Here is a 13,766-nt window from a genome sequence, read left to right on the forward strand (position 1 = left end):
GTGGGAGGAATTGGGAAATTGAGATCGACATGATGCTCTGTATAAAATAGATGGCTTTCCATGTGGTGCTGTGGCAAAGAACCCGCCTGCCAATGCAGGAGACATAAGAGACATGGATTCGATCCCTGGTTCAGAAAGATACCTTGGAGAAGGGCATGGTAACCCTCTCCAGTATTCTTGCCTGGAGAATCCCATGGACAGAGGAGTCTGGTGAGTGGGCTACAGTCCATAGTGTTGCAAAGAGTTGGGCATGACTGAAGGGACTTAGTATGCATGCCTAAAATAGATAACAAATGAGAACATATTGTGGAGCACAGGGAACTCTACTTGATGCACTATGGGGACTTGAATGGGAAATCTGTCCAAAAAGGAGGGGATATGTGTATATGTGTGCCGATTCATTTTGCTGTACAGTAGAAACTAACACAAAACTGTAAAGTGACTATACTCCAAGGAAAATTAATAAAAAAATGAATGAGAAGAGAATGGATTCATGTATATGTATGGCAGAGTTCCTTCCCTGTTCACCTGAAACTACCACAACATTGTTAATGGGCTATACCCAAATACAAAATAAAAAATTTAAAGTGTGAAAAAAAATGAATTAAACTTTAAAACTGTAGTAATTTTTATAATGGACAATTGGACATGATTACCTTTGTCAAAGGCATTTCACTATCAGCTTACTGTTGAGCAAGACATCTCCCTTGAGCCAAATGAGATATTTGGTAAGAACAGAGTGGAGCTGGCTGGGGTGGGAGGAGGGGAAAGGTGACATCAAAGAGATTGTGTATTTATACTCACCTTCCCAATGAATTAAACTAATTTGTGAATGTAGATAAAATTCTCATGTAATTAGGAATGCTTTATATTCTGTTCTTATTTTAGTAAGAGAGAGAAAAAGAAGTCATCTGGTGGTGAGACAAGTGTTCAAAAGCATTTTCCATATTATGACTACCGAAGACACATCTCTAGTTCTGAAAGACTCCTCGCTGCTGAACGGTTCTCTCCTGCTGCAGTCAGAGGGAGCGTTAGAGGAGGAAATAACCATTTTCCAGAACCTGACTTTGCTCAGGGCTGACAAACTCAGAGGAATGAATGGGGCGGTGACAGGCTAATGAGATGTCAGCCAAGGGGACTTTCTCCACGGGGGTGAGGATGGGAACCTTCCCCACATTGACGCACTAGGTGTATTTTCCCTTCACCTTCTTCTGCCCTGGGCCTCCCAGATAGGAACTCTGGCAGTGGGCTCCAGGAGCCATCTGCCTGGGTCATCTCTGCCAACTTCACTGTGTGGCCTTGGCTGACAGGAGCTGACCACCCTGGCCCCGGGGCTTAGGGGGGCAGTGCTCTGGGTGAGAGCCGTCCTGTCTGTGTGGTGGCTGGTGTCCTGTCAGCACAAGTCCAGCCAGGTGACAGCAGCTACCCTCCAAGGACAGACTCTGTGTCTGTATGATCTGAGAACTGAGTCTCTGAGTTCAGAAGAAGACCTGAAAAAAGGCCCCCTCACTCAGGAAGCTACAGCCTGGATAGGGGGGCTGCTGACTTTGCTCCCCTGGGTCACCCGGTCCCAGGAATGTGGCTCCCCACAACAGCAGGACAAGATCTCTGTTCTCCAACCGTGGCTCCACCCAGAGCTCCACACGAGGGCTGGCCTCCGTGTCCCTCCTCCCAGGAACTGGAAAGACTGCCAGGCACAGTGACGACCTCCCCAGGGCTGCTGGGCAGAGTGGAGTACTGCTTTGGAGTCAGAGTTCTGTGATCAGATTTCAGTTTGGCTCCTTGCTCTGTAGCCTTAAGTTACATGCTTAATCTCTCCAAGGTTCCCGATTTCCTCAGCTGTGGAAATTGGTGTGGGCACGTCCCCTCCTCACAGGTGTTGTGAAGATCATGCAACACCCCAGAAGGGAAAGGCGCTCCCCGCACCCTGACAGAGCTTCCCCTTCCTCCCACAACCCCAGGCGGGGCCTCCACACACCTAGAGCCTGAAGACACACTCTGAGATAACCTCACCTGGCCACCCCTAGCCTGAAAGGGGCCTGTTCGACAGATTTCCACTGGAGCAGAGACGCCTGCCAGCTGCTTCCCAAACAGGATGACCGGCAGACCGGCCAGCATCGCTGGTCCTCCCAGTCACTCTCTCCTCCTCACCCCAACACGAATTGCAGCCTTGCCAGGAGGTCCATGGGACGCCCCCCCAGGGTGGGCAGCCTCCATGGGGTGGAAGCAGACTGTTCCATCGGTCAGGTCAGGTGAGAGCAGCATATTAGCTGCATGGCGGGTTTGATCCCTGGGTTAGGAAGATGCCCTGGAGGACGGCATGGCAACCCATTCCAGTATTCTTGCCTAGAAAGTCCCATGGATAGAGGAGTCTTGCAGGCTACAGTCCACAGGGTCGCAGAGAGTCAGACATGACTGAAGTGACTGAGCACACAGGCAGAGTCTGGTGGTGGTTCAGTCACAAAGTCCGGCTCTTGTGACCCCATGGACTGTAGCCCGCCAGGCTCTTCTATCCATGGGACTTTCCAGGCAAGTGTTGACTGGAAAAAGATGTACAACTTGAGAGTTGTGAGTGAAGTTTTATTTGGGTCAAAATGAGGACTGCAGCTCCGGAGGCAGCATCTCAGATACCTGAGAGATGCTCCAAACCTGCAGCGGGGGGAAGACAATATATAAGGATTTGGTGAAGGGGGAGTTCAAGAAGATGAAGCACTCAGTTTGAAAAAAGGCTTTTTGTTAATCATGAGGACCTGATATCACCAGGAAGGGATTTAGTGCTTCTCTAGATATGAGGAGATGCAAGGATTGAGATCATAAAATCTGTTCCTAAAAACAGTCAACTATCTAAAGACCTGTCCCACCAGATCCCCTGGAGCAAGAGCGCCTCACTCCACCCTGAGCTCCCTCAGGGGGTGTTGAAGGTCAACAGCTATAGCAGCGTGGGGTTCACACTCTGTAGAGGCAGGTGGCAAATGCCTTTGTTGTTCAGTCCTTGGCAACGCTCTTGTGCCAATTTGTAGCTGACACAAGAATACTGGAAGGGATGCCATTTCCTTCTTTAGGGGATCTTTCCGACCCAGGGATAGAACTCTAGTATCCTGCACTGCAGGCAGATTCTTTACCAATTGAGCTATCGGGGACGCCCACAGAATCTGGGGTGCCAGCCAATTTTGGGGCTGCACCCTCTTAGGCTTTCTCCATTTATCCCCATCAAGCCCCAGTGGCCTCAGCCCTGGCGGCAGTTCTGAGTGCAGACTTTCCATTTGTGCTCAAGGGCAGATCGGATGATTGTCAGGCACAAAGCAGTGACTGAGACCTTGGGGTATATTTGTTCTTGCTGCAGGCTAACTTCTCTTCACTCTCTCACCAGTACAGGGGTGGGGGGGGGATCATCACTACAAGGACAGCTCCCTCTCCAAGCTCTGGCACTTTGCCCTTTCCAATTCCCCAGGCTCTGTTCTACTGGAATATTTTTTCTCAGCTAAACTCTTCTTTCACCTTCTTTCACCCCCCACACCATTGTGGCTGCTTAAACGTTTCCAGCCCCTTCCACGTCTTGGCAGGCTATTCACCTGTAAGGCTTATGGAGGTAATTGGAGGGGCTCGCTCTTAGCCAGGGGGCTAGGGCAGGGGGGCACTGGCCCCAGGGCTTCAGGCTCTGCAGGTGCTGTCTGGCTCTCCTGAAGGCTGAGGGAGGAGGAGGAGAATAGGCAAGCCCTGAACCCCATTCTCTGGGTCTCCGGCTTGGCTCCGAGAATGGACCTTTCAGGTGTCGTGGGGCGCTGTGCTCAGCTGACGCTGATGATCTGTCTCTTCCTTCTCACACCTGGGTATCCTGTTCCCTCCAGAGCTCTCACTGGCGCAACCCCAGGTTGGGAAAGTCTGAGCGCAGCTGGAGTGGCCAGCCTCTCCAAGGTTCATTGTTTCAGCCCAGGACGCCCATGCTCAGCCTGCAGAAGGAATCTAGCCCATCACTTTGGGTAGCAGTGGCTGGCTGTACTCAAGGATGGGGCAGGTTGGGCATGGCCTTGAAAGCATGAGACAACGGTTGCTCTGGTGACAACCATTCCGAGCACAAAGCTGAGACAGCTCAGGCTGGAAGCTGTGCTCCAAGACAGAATGTGCATTTGAGGGAGGGGGTTGCTGGTCCATGTGCTTTGTGGAATCTTAGTTCCCCAATCAGGGATTGAACGTGGGCCCTCAGCACTGAAAGTGCTAATTCCACTGGACCACCAGGGAATTCCCAGAATGTGCATATTTAAAATGCTCTCCTTAAAGAGTAAGGGGGCAGAGGGTAGCAATGAGTAAGAGGTGAAAACACCAGTGGGAAAAGAAAGATGGTAGCTGAGCACCATTGAATAAGCTCAGTCCTGGAGCCAAGGTGAATAGACCTGCACTGACCCTCACCTCCTGCCACTTGCTTGGCCTTCCCACTCAGACCAGGACCTAAGCATCAAAAATGGCTCCTCCCTTCTGCATGACCTGGCCCTGATGATCGCTGTCCTCTCTCATTGCTCAGTTCAACCTCAGAGGCCACACCACTGGTCCCTGAGCACCAATCACCAAACTCTCCAGCCACCCGCACATTCTTCCTCCACCTTCATCTTTTCATAGTTGCCTCCTGCCCCCTTCAAGAACCACACAGCTTCCAGTAGGTGCTCAGAAAAGCATCCAAATTGGGGACCTCTGGTCTTCAACCTTTCTTACATACATACTCCTTCAATTTTCCTTATTATTCCCCTACTTCAAATATTCCCCATGACATACACTGGGTCAAGGACCAATACCATAACCACCTGAGACTACTGTACTTGTGTGTCTCAGCATGCTCTACTTTCTCCAACCAGTGATTTCTTAAAGCACAGCCCTAGTTTGCCATTGTAGAATCTGGCCAAGGACGAAAACTCAGCACAAAATTCCAAGCCCTTCCGATGTGACTCCAACACTTTATGAAATAAAGACTGCAGTAGTTCTGGCAGTCAGCCTGGCGACTTGAGTTATGGCTCCACCATTTATTGGCTATGTTACCCAACCCCTTGCTACTCCACATGTGGTCACAGCAGACAAGAATACCTGGGAGCTTTGGGTGGGATGAGCTAAGAGATAGCACTTAAACATATACATTACCATATATAAGAGTAAATGAGAATTTGCTATATGATGCAGGCAGCTCAAACCCAGTGCTCTGTGACAACCTAGAGGGGTAGGATGGGGTGGGAGGTGGGAGGGAGGTTCAAGAAGGAGGGGACCTATGTATACCTATGGCTGATTCATGTTGATGTATGGCAGAAACCAACACAATATTATAAAGCAATTATCCTCCAATTAAAAATAAAAACAAAAGAATACCTGAGAGCTTTAAAATGAAAAAAAAAAAACTGGGAAAAAAACCCAGAAATTTTTAAAAAGGCAGTATGTTTGTTGAAACTCCACTTCAGACCTACAAATTCAGCTCTGCTATGCAACTATCACCTTTATTGACAAGATACAGCCACAGTGGACATCTCCACTGACACAAATAAATAAGACAGTCCCAAGAAGAAACTGCAGCAGACATGCTAATACTCCTCACCCTCATCATCTCCCTCAGCACTGTCAGCTCCAACCTCCTCATAATCCTTCTCAAGGGCAGCCATGTCCTCACGGGCCTCAGAAAACTCTCCTTCCTCCATGCCCTCACCCACGTACCAGTGAACAAAGGCACGCTTGGCATACATCAGGTCAAACTTGTGGTCTAGGCGAGCCCAGGCCTCAGCGATGGCTGTGGTGTTGCTCAGCATGCACACAGCTCGCTCTACTTTGGCCAGGTCTCCACCAGGTACCACAGTGGGAGGCTGGTAGTTAATGCCAACCTTGAAGCCAGTGGGGCACCAGTCCACAAACTGGATGCTGCGCTTGGTCTTGATGGTGGCAATGGCAGCATTGACATCTTTGGGAACCACGTCACCACGGTACAACAGGCAGCAGGCCATGTATTTACCATGGCGAGGGTCACATTTCACCATCTGGTTGGCTGGCTCAAAGCAAGCATTGGTGATCTCTGCTACAGAGAGCTGTTCATGGTAGGCTTTCTCAGCAGAGATGACAGGGGCGTATGTGGCCAGAGGGAAGTGGATGCGGGGATAGGGCACCAGGTTGGTCTGGAACTCTGTCAGATCCACATTCAGGGCTCCATCAAACCTCAGGGAAGCTGTGATGGAAGACACTATCTGGCTCATGAGGCGGTTAAGATTCATGTAGGTTGGGCGCTCAATGTCGAGGTTTCTACGACAGATGTCGTAGATGGCCTCATTGTCTACCATGAAGGCACAATCAGAGTGCTCCAGGGTGGTGTGGGTGGTGAGGATGGAGTTGTAGGGCTCAACGACAGCTGTGGAAACCTGGGGGGCTGGGTAAATGGAGAACTCCAGCTTGGACTTCTTGCCATAATCGACAGAGAGACGTTCCATCAGCAGGGAGGTGAACCCAGAACCGGTTCCCCCACCAAAGCTGTGGAAAACCAGGAAGCCCTGAAGACCCGTGCACTGGTCAGCCTGAAAAAGAGAAAAGGTTTAATTTTACCCTTTGTGACAGCTGGAGTGACTTCTTTGCATCCATAACCACACTGATCAACATCTTAAAAAAAAAAAAAAAACAGAAAACTGTTTTTTTTTTTTTTTCCAGAAAATTTCTGAACAATATTTGCTAAGAAAGCAGTCCTAAAGAGTTTTTAAGTGCTAAGTGATTGAGAGAAACTTCACAATCAACTCTTGGGGCCTGGAGGGAGGGGATCTGTGAAAAGGCTATTTTAAATGAATTATTTTCATTTCTGCAGGCACAGGAATCATGAAGTCTGGAATGGACGCAGGGCCCAAGTTTTGGTGACCGGGAGGCTCACCTCTGCTGCCCTTGACATGACCACAGAGCAAAGGCGACCTCTTAGCAGTTGGAGGGCTGCCAACAGCAGGCCTGAGACCACACCAGCCCCATACGATGGATGTCTTACAGAACTTCTGGCAGCTGCTTTCTGAGCTGTAGTACAGCAGAAGAGTGAAGATTCGGTGCCCTGGCACTAGGACAAGGCTGGGTCTGGCTCTACCAGTTCCTTGCCATGTGCCTGTGACCAAATTCATTCCACAATCTCAGTGTCTCATTTACTAACTGAGGAGAATAGTAATCTGCTTCCGGTTGTTGGGAGTTAAATAAGTACTGGAATAGGGCCTGACACAGTCAGCACTAGTTAGCAGAAAGTCTATTCATTCCGGGAAAGGTGATTTACTGTCACAAATCCATGTCCTTGTGTCACGGGGGCTTTCCACCACTTAATTGAGCTCTTTTGGCCAACAAACTGCTATGGTTGCAAGGATGATCTTAACCTGACAGTATTCTCTGGACAATCTTCACTTTAAGGTACTCCAAGATTTGTGGACATTCGCTACTAAGCCCTTAGTCACTTCTATGGGTCCACCCTCTGAATGAGATCAGTGCAAGGGGCAGACTCTAGTTTACCAGTCTCCACCCATTAAGACTCTTGTGGACACGGTAATCACACAGGGACAAATGCAATTGTTCTGGTGCTTAATTAACTTCACTCCAGAAGCTGACACCTCAATGACTTTCACTAGTTTACTTGTCCCTGACCCTGATGCTGGGAGGGACTGGGGGCAGGAGGAGAAGGGGACGACAGAGGATGAGATGGCTGGATGGCATCACCGACTCGATGAGCATGAATTTGGGTAGACTGCAGGGGTTTGTAATGGACAGTGAGACCTGGAGTGCTGTGATTCATGGGGTCACAAAGAGTCAGACACGACTGAGCCACTGAACTGAACTGAACTGCCTGAAGGCAGGTCCTGATTTCCAAGTCAGTACTTGTAGCTCAAGCTTCACTTGCAAACAGGGGAACCATTAGCCCAATTTTGTTGCCAAGACTATGATAAACATTTGAAAAAGTATGAAGCCAAGAACGATGTAAGGCCATTCTTTTGAAAACAGACCTGTTGTTGCTGGCCTTAGCGTTACTGAATTTCCTGACAAGCTATTCCACCCAGGCCTTTATTCTTGATTTTAGTTAATTACTTACAAGTTGCCTGTATGCCTAAGGAGCACAGTCATCTGATTGCCAGACTCTTAATTAAAATGATCTGCACAGAACCCTTATCAACCTTACCGATGTGAATACAGTTACCTTAGATTTTTCTGCCTCAAGGCTAGTCTACACTGCCCTGAGCTCTAGTAGAAAAACAAGGGTACTGCTTTTTGTGGTTATATCTTAATACTTTCAAAGTTCCAGTGACTTATACTTGCTTCCCCAACAAGGGAGGTCCCTTGACTCCACTTCCAGGATTGCTGGAAGTGTCCAATGGCAGCTGTTTCTAGTCGGGATTTCATCGGCTTCTTTTGCTGTAACTTTGTGTAGCAACATAGCGTAGCTCTCCAATTTTTATGAGTTTGATCAAATAGTTACATTCAGAGCCAGCCACATACCACTGTGACTAAGATGACCTAAAAAGGGATGCCTCAGGTTGGAGCCAGGAAGCTGCCTGATTAAGATGAACAAGTATGTTTAATGGGCTTAAGTGTCAGTAAAACTGTCAAGCCTTCCTGGTACTCACTTGACTTCAGGTAAACTGCCCTCATGAGTGAGCAATTGCCCAAATCTGCCTTAGAAGACACAGGAAGAGGCCGAACAGCACTCACTTCAGCCTCAAGAGGTTGTTCCATAGCACAGGACCGTTTGGTTCAGAAGTCAAGTCATAGTGGGCAGTAAAAAGCTCATTCTAGTGCACAAAGAATGATTCTCATAGTCTGGTCTCTCAAAGCTCTAAGAGAAAACCATCATCCTATTTTATAAAGTTCTTTGTTTACCAGTTTTCGAACTCGGTCCAAGACGAGGTCAATGATCTCCTTGCCAATGGTGTAGTGACCTCGGGCATAGTTATTGGCGGCATCTTCTTTGCCTGAGATAAGTTGCTCAGGGTGGAAGAGCTGGCGGTAGGTGCCAGTGCGAACCTCATCTGGAAAAGGAAAATGAAGCAGCCACCCATCACTAACAGCCTACACAAGTCTGCTCCATCTCAGGGCATCAGTAGAACTCCCAGGACACACCTCCTGTCCCAGATCCCTGGGATCTCTCTGGGGTTACTGAGGTCAACTCACCAATGACTGTAGGTTCCAGGTCTACAAACACTGCCCTGGGCACATGCTTGCCAGCGCCTGTCTCACTGAAGAAGGTGTTGAAGGAGTCGTCTCCTCCCCCAATAGTCTTATCACTTGGCATCTGGCCATCAGGCTGGATGCCATGTTCCAGGCAGTAGAGCTCCCAGCAGGCATTGCCGATCTGGACGCCAGCCTGGCCAACGTGGATGGAGATGCACTCACGCTGTGGGAAGGAAGAAAGGAAGTGTCAGAATCTGACACATCGGATGGGACATTTGGGAATGATTCACACGGAAATGACTATTAACCTTCAAGACAGACCAGCACCTTTCTGGAGGCCATGCCTGCCCAGGCACTATTTCACAAACAACAGGCCAATTCAGAGAAAATGCTTTGGAAAACCACAGATATGTTAATGAACTACTAGACAAGGCCAGAGACCAGACTTTCGCTTTACAGCCACATTAGATATTCATGGTCAGGTTTCTACCTTCAGAATGACACAAGCTGCTCTAGCAATAGATTTTCCCCAACTCCTGGGAAATATGCCTGCTGATTCCTTAGAGGCATGCAAAATTCCTCCTTCCAGCTCTGAATCATTCCCTGTGTGACTGTGTAACTACAGCTCATTCCCATCCCTCTTTCATTCTATTCTTTAAACAGCTTCTGCCTCTCCCTTTAAAACCAGCTTAAACCAGCAAACTACAGTTGTATGACTCATGGAAAAAACACCAGATAAGCGGCAGTTACCTGGACTTTAAAGACTGTGGTCAAAGGCATCCTGTTATCCCTGTGGAAGTATTTAATCTTAGGGAAAAACATTTTCCTTCACTGTCCACACACCTTGAGGGGAGAGTGGGGGAGGGTAGGCAGATGGAAATAGGGTAACAAAAGATAGAGGTGTCACCAAGACTTCACTAATAGTTTAAGAAATCAGCTGCTTTCTAGTAAAATGTACATCTCTCTCTGGCATTGTGGAAGAAGAGTCTATAATTTCATAAATTTAACGATGTTAGGCAAGCGTTTGTTTTCCTTTACTTGCTGAACAAGGTCATTTATAAGTTACCAAACTCATTTCTGCTTGGTAAAATAAGGCAGTGAACATAGAATCTAAACCCACAGATTTAAGAGGAAAACAAACAGGATTTTTATTGTATTTCCATCATAATCAAATTGGCTGCTTGAGACAGCAGTCTTTCAAGTATCCACATCAAATATCTCCTATTACATTTTCTCCAAATAAGAGAGTTTGAGGGTTCTGAAAGCTCTTAATAGGACTTTAAAGCCTTTGACTGTGTGGATCACAGCAAACTGGGAAATTCTTAAGGAGACTGGAATACCAGACCACCTTACCTGTCTCTTGAGAAACCTGTATGCAGGTCAAGAAGCAACAGCTAGAAACAGACATGAAAGAATGGACTGGTTCAAAATTGGGACAGGAGTACATCAAGGCTGCATATTATCACCCTGCTTATTTAACGTCGATGCAGAATACATCATGAAAAATGCTAGGCTGGATGAATCACAAGCTGGAATCAAGCCTCCCAGGAGAACTATCAGTAACCTCGGATGATACCACTCTAATGGCAGAAAGTGAAGGGGAACTAAAAAAAAACCTCTTGATGAGGGTGAAAGAGGAATGAAAAAGCTGGCATCTGGTCCCATCAGTTGATGGCAAAGAGATGGGGAAAATGTGGAAACAGTGACAGGTTTTATTTTCTTGGGCTCCAAAATCACTGCAGACGGTGACTGCAGCCATGAAATTAAAAGACACTTGCTTCTTAGAAGGAAAGCTATGACAAAACTAGACAGCATATTAAAAAGCAGACATCATTTTTCCAACAAAGGTCTGTATAGTCAAAGCTATGATTTTTCCAATAGTCATGCATGGATGTGAGAGTTGGACTGTAAAGAAGGCTGAGCATGGAAGAATCGATGTTTCTTAATCGTGGGGCTGGAGAAGACTCCTGAGAGTCCCTTGGACTGCAAGGAGATCAAACCAGTCAATCCTAAAGGAAATTAACCGTGACTATTCACTGGAAGGACTGATGCTGAAGCTCCAATACTTTGGCCACTTGAGGCAAAGAGTCGACTCATTTGAAAAGACCCTGATGCTGGGAAGGATTGAAGGCAAAAGGAGGAGGTGGCAGAGGGTGAGATTTTAGATAGCATCATCGACTCAAGGGACACAAGTTTGAACAAACTCCAGGAGACAGTGAAGGACTGAAAGCCTGGCATTCTGCAGTCGGTAGGGTCACCAAGAGTCGAACACAACTTACCACCTGAACAACAATAGGAATCTCAAAAAAATTCAACATCGCCTAAAATGTCAAAGGGCCTAGTCTCATAACCCCAAGACAAAACCTCCAATTGCTCATAACCTTTGATTTATGCTTCCCTCCTTGTCACCATACTCCCCATAAAGCAATTATGCTCTGCTGACCTCATCAGCAAGCTCACTATTACCTGCATCTACTTGTTGAGCTCTAAGGCTGTAGGAGAAAGGGGAGTTTGTTCTGATGAACCCATGACTTTTTACCACTGCATCGTGTTTACCTTTAACTGGGCTTTGGACATTCCACAGCCCTAAAAACCAGGAAAGAACCAGATATTTGCCCATGACAGTTCCAGGTCCCAAGGAGATAAAATATCTGAGAAGACCCTGCCAGCCTAATGAAGCCTTTTGAGTTCAAAAATTTTTCATATTGTGCAACAGTATGGCTTAGACTGTGGCTCCTGCTTGCCCTCCACTCTCCCCTGGCCAGGTGGGAGATGAAGTGAGATACTGGTGATAGAGTCACTTAGTCTAGCCTTAACGGGATAATCAGCCCCTGTCCTTTGTAAAATACAGTCTAACCAGTGTATGTCTTTATAGGTTTGCTGCTGCTGCTGATCTCCTGCCCTTTATACACTCCCACTATTTTCTCAATAACACATTTACCAGTGTCCTTTGGTCTGGCTTAGTAAAAAGCACTCAACCAAGTGTTACAGTCAGACATCCTTTTGATAACTGTGGTAGTCCCTAAAAAGGGTAACTGTTTATTCACTATATTCCTTTTTATTTATTTATTTTTACTATATTCCTTTTTTTTTTAAAAAAAGAAAAGATATTTTGAAACATTTGATACTCATGGCCTGCTTTAGGTAGACCTCCAACGGATGTTGCCTAAGATACTTGTTTCTAAAACCTCTGGAAGCTAAATAGAAAATATTCAAGTTGTGTGTAATTTCATGTTTCTTTAAATCAAGAATACTTTTGTCAGTACTAGTTTACTGTGACTTTATAAGTAAATGTCTCTTTTATGGACTTTTCAAAACCTGTAAGAAGAAAGTTCCAGCTATTAAATTCCCCACTAAATTAACACTAGAAACGCAGGATTAAACAACGTGACAGTTAATTTCCTTCAAAGGAGGAGCCTGCCTATATCCTTCACGTGGGTTGGCGCAATTGCAAGAGTTCCCGGGCACACCCCACCCCCGCCATCCCGGCCACAGGTGAGGATGGTGCAATTGGAAACTCCTCCCAGAGTCTGGCCACAGGTGACTCAGCAGCAAGTCACAGGGCACAGGGGAGGGGTCGCCGGGAAACATCTGCACCTACTATGCTGGAGCACCGAGGTGCTCCAGGGGTCCTTTGCGTAAGGCTGTGGGAAGGTGAGATCAGTTCAGGAAATGGGAAGGATTTATAGCTTTCACAAGTCCTTGGGAGCCGGTGCGAAGGCTCTCGGACCTTCCTGGGGCAGTAGCGGCCCCGAAGGAATCTCTGAATGGCCCCTCTCTAGGATCAAGTGGTTTTTTCACTTCCACTCCAGGCAGTGCCCAGGCCGCGTCTTCGAGCCCGACGAGGAGTCAGCCAGGTGAACTCGACTCTCCCAACCTGGCCACCAGAAACCAGTGTGCCCGGAGGCGTGGACGTGGCTGCACTCGCACTGGGGTCCCAACGCCCCTTCGGGCTCCGCAGTCTGCCCCCGCACCACCGCCCGGGGACCCCCACTCACCATGACGGAGACTTGTACGGTTCTGCGGGGCTGCAACAGGTGAGGGAACGGCCGTGAAGATCTCCCACTGACAGACTACTAAGGAGTCCGGGGGAGAAGTAGTGAGAGGCCCGGGGCCCGGAGGCATCCTATAAACCCCTACCCGGGCCACGTGTCAGGAGGGCCGGCACCCGGCCCCGCCCCGGCCTCCGGCGCCCCGCCTCCCAGCCCTCGGCCGGCTTTTACCCTCGGGGCGGAGAGAGGAGGGGCGCACGGCGCTCATTGGTGGGTTCAAAAGTTCAAGCCAAACTCTACGGAACCAGCCAGAAGAACCAGGAAGGGGAGGAGGCATCCTGGGGTCCCGGAATGGGCCGGTGGGGTGAGGAAGAGGATGCACTCGGAGACTGGAAGGAGAAGCGAGGCGAAGGGTGGGGACGGCAGTGGGCGACGCGTAAGCGAGGAGGGGCGCCAGGTAGAGGGAGGCGCGGACGCGGAGCCCTCCGGGCGCGGCTCCTCTCGCTGCCCGCCTGGTCCCGGAGCTCCGGACCCCCGACCCTGGACTGGAGGGCGACCTAGGTGGCCTTCAGCCAGTCCCAGCCGCACAGCCCCCAATCAGGACCTCCCACACGATCCGGCTGCTTCCACCGCGGG

General features: G+C 48.6%; 1 protein-coding gene across 1 annotated transcript; it reads right to left on the minus strand.

The window, feature by feature from the left end:
• Positions 1-5,455: 5,455 nt before the first annotated feature.
• On the minus strand, positions 5,456-13,247 carry LOC110150708 (tubulin alpha-1C chain). Its single transcript, XM_070454486.1, has 4 exons — positions 13,137-13,247; positions 9,139-9,361; positions 8,848-8,996; positions 5,456-6,533 (listed from the first exon to the last, which is right to left on the minus strand). Exons 1-4 carry the CDS (start codon positions 13,137-13,139, stop codon positions 5,559-5,561), a joined length of 1,350 nt encoding a protein of 449 aa, XP_070310587.1. The 5' UTR covers positions 13,140-13,247; the 3' UTR covers positions 5,456-5,558.
• Between the last annotated feature and the right edge of the window lie 519 nt (positions 13,248-13,766).

This window comes from Odocoileus virginianus, chromosome 24 (genome assembly GCF_023699985.2).
Source record: "Odocoileus virginianus isolate 20LAN1187 ecotype Illinois chromosome 24, Ovbor_1.2, whole genome shotgun sequence".
Classification (NCBI taxonomy): Eukaryota; Metazoa; Chordata; class Mammalia; order Artiodactyla; family Cervidae; genus Odocoileus; species Odocoileus virginianus.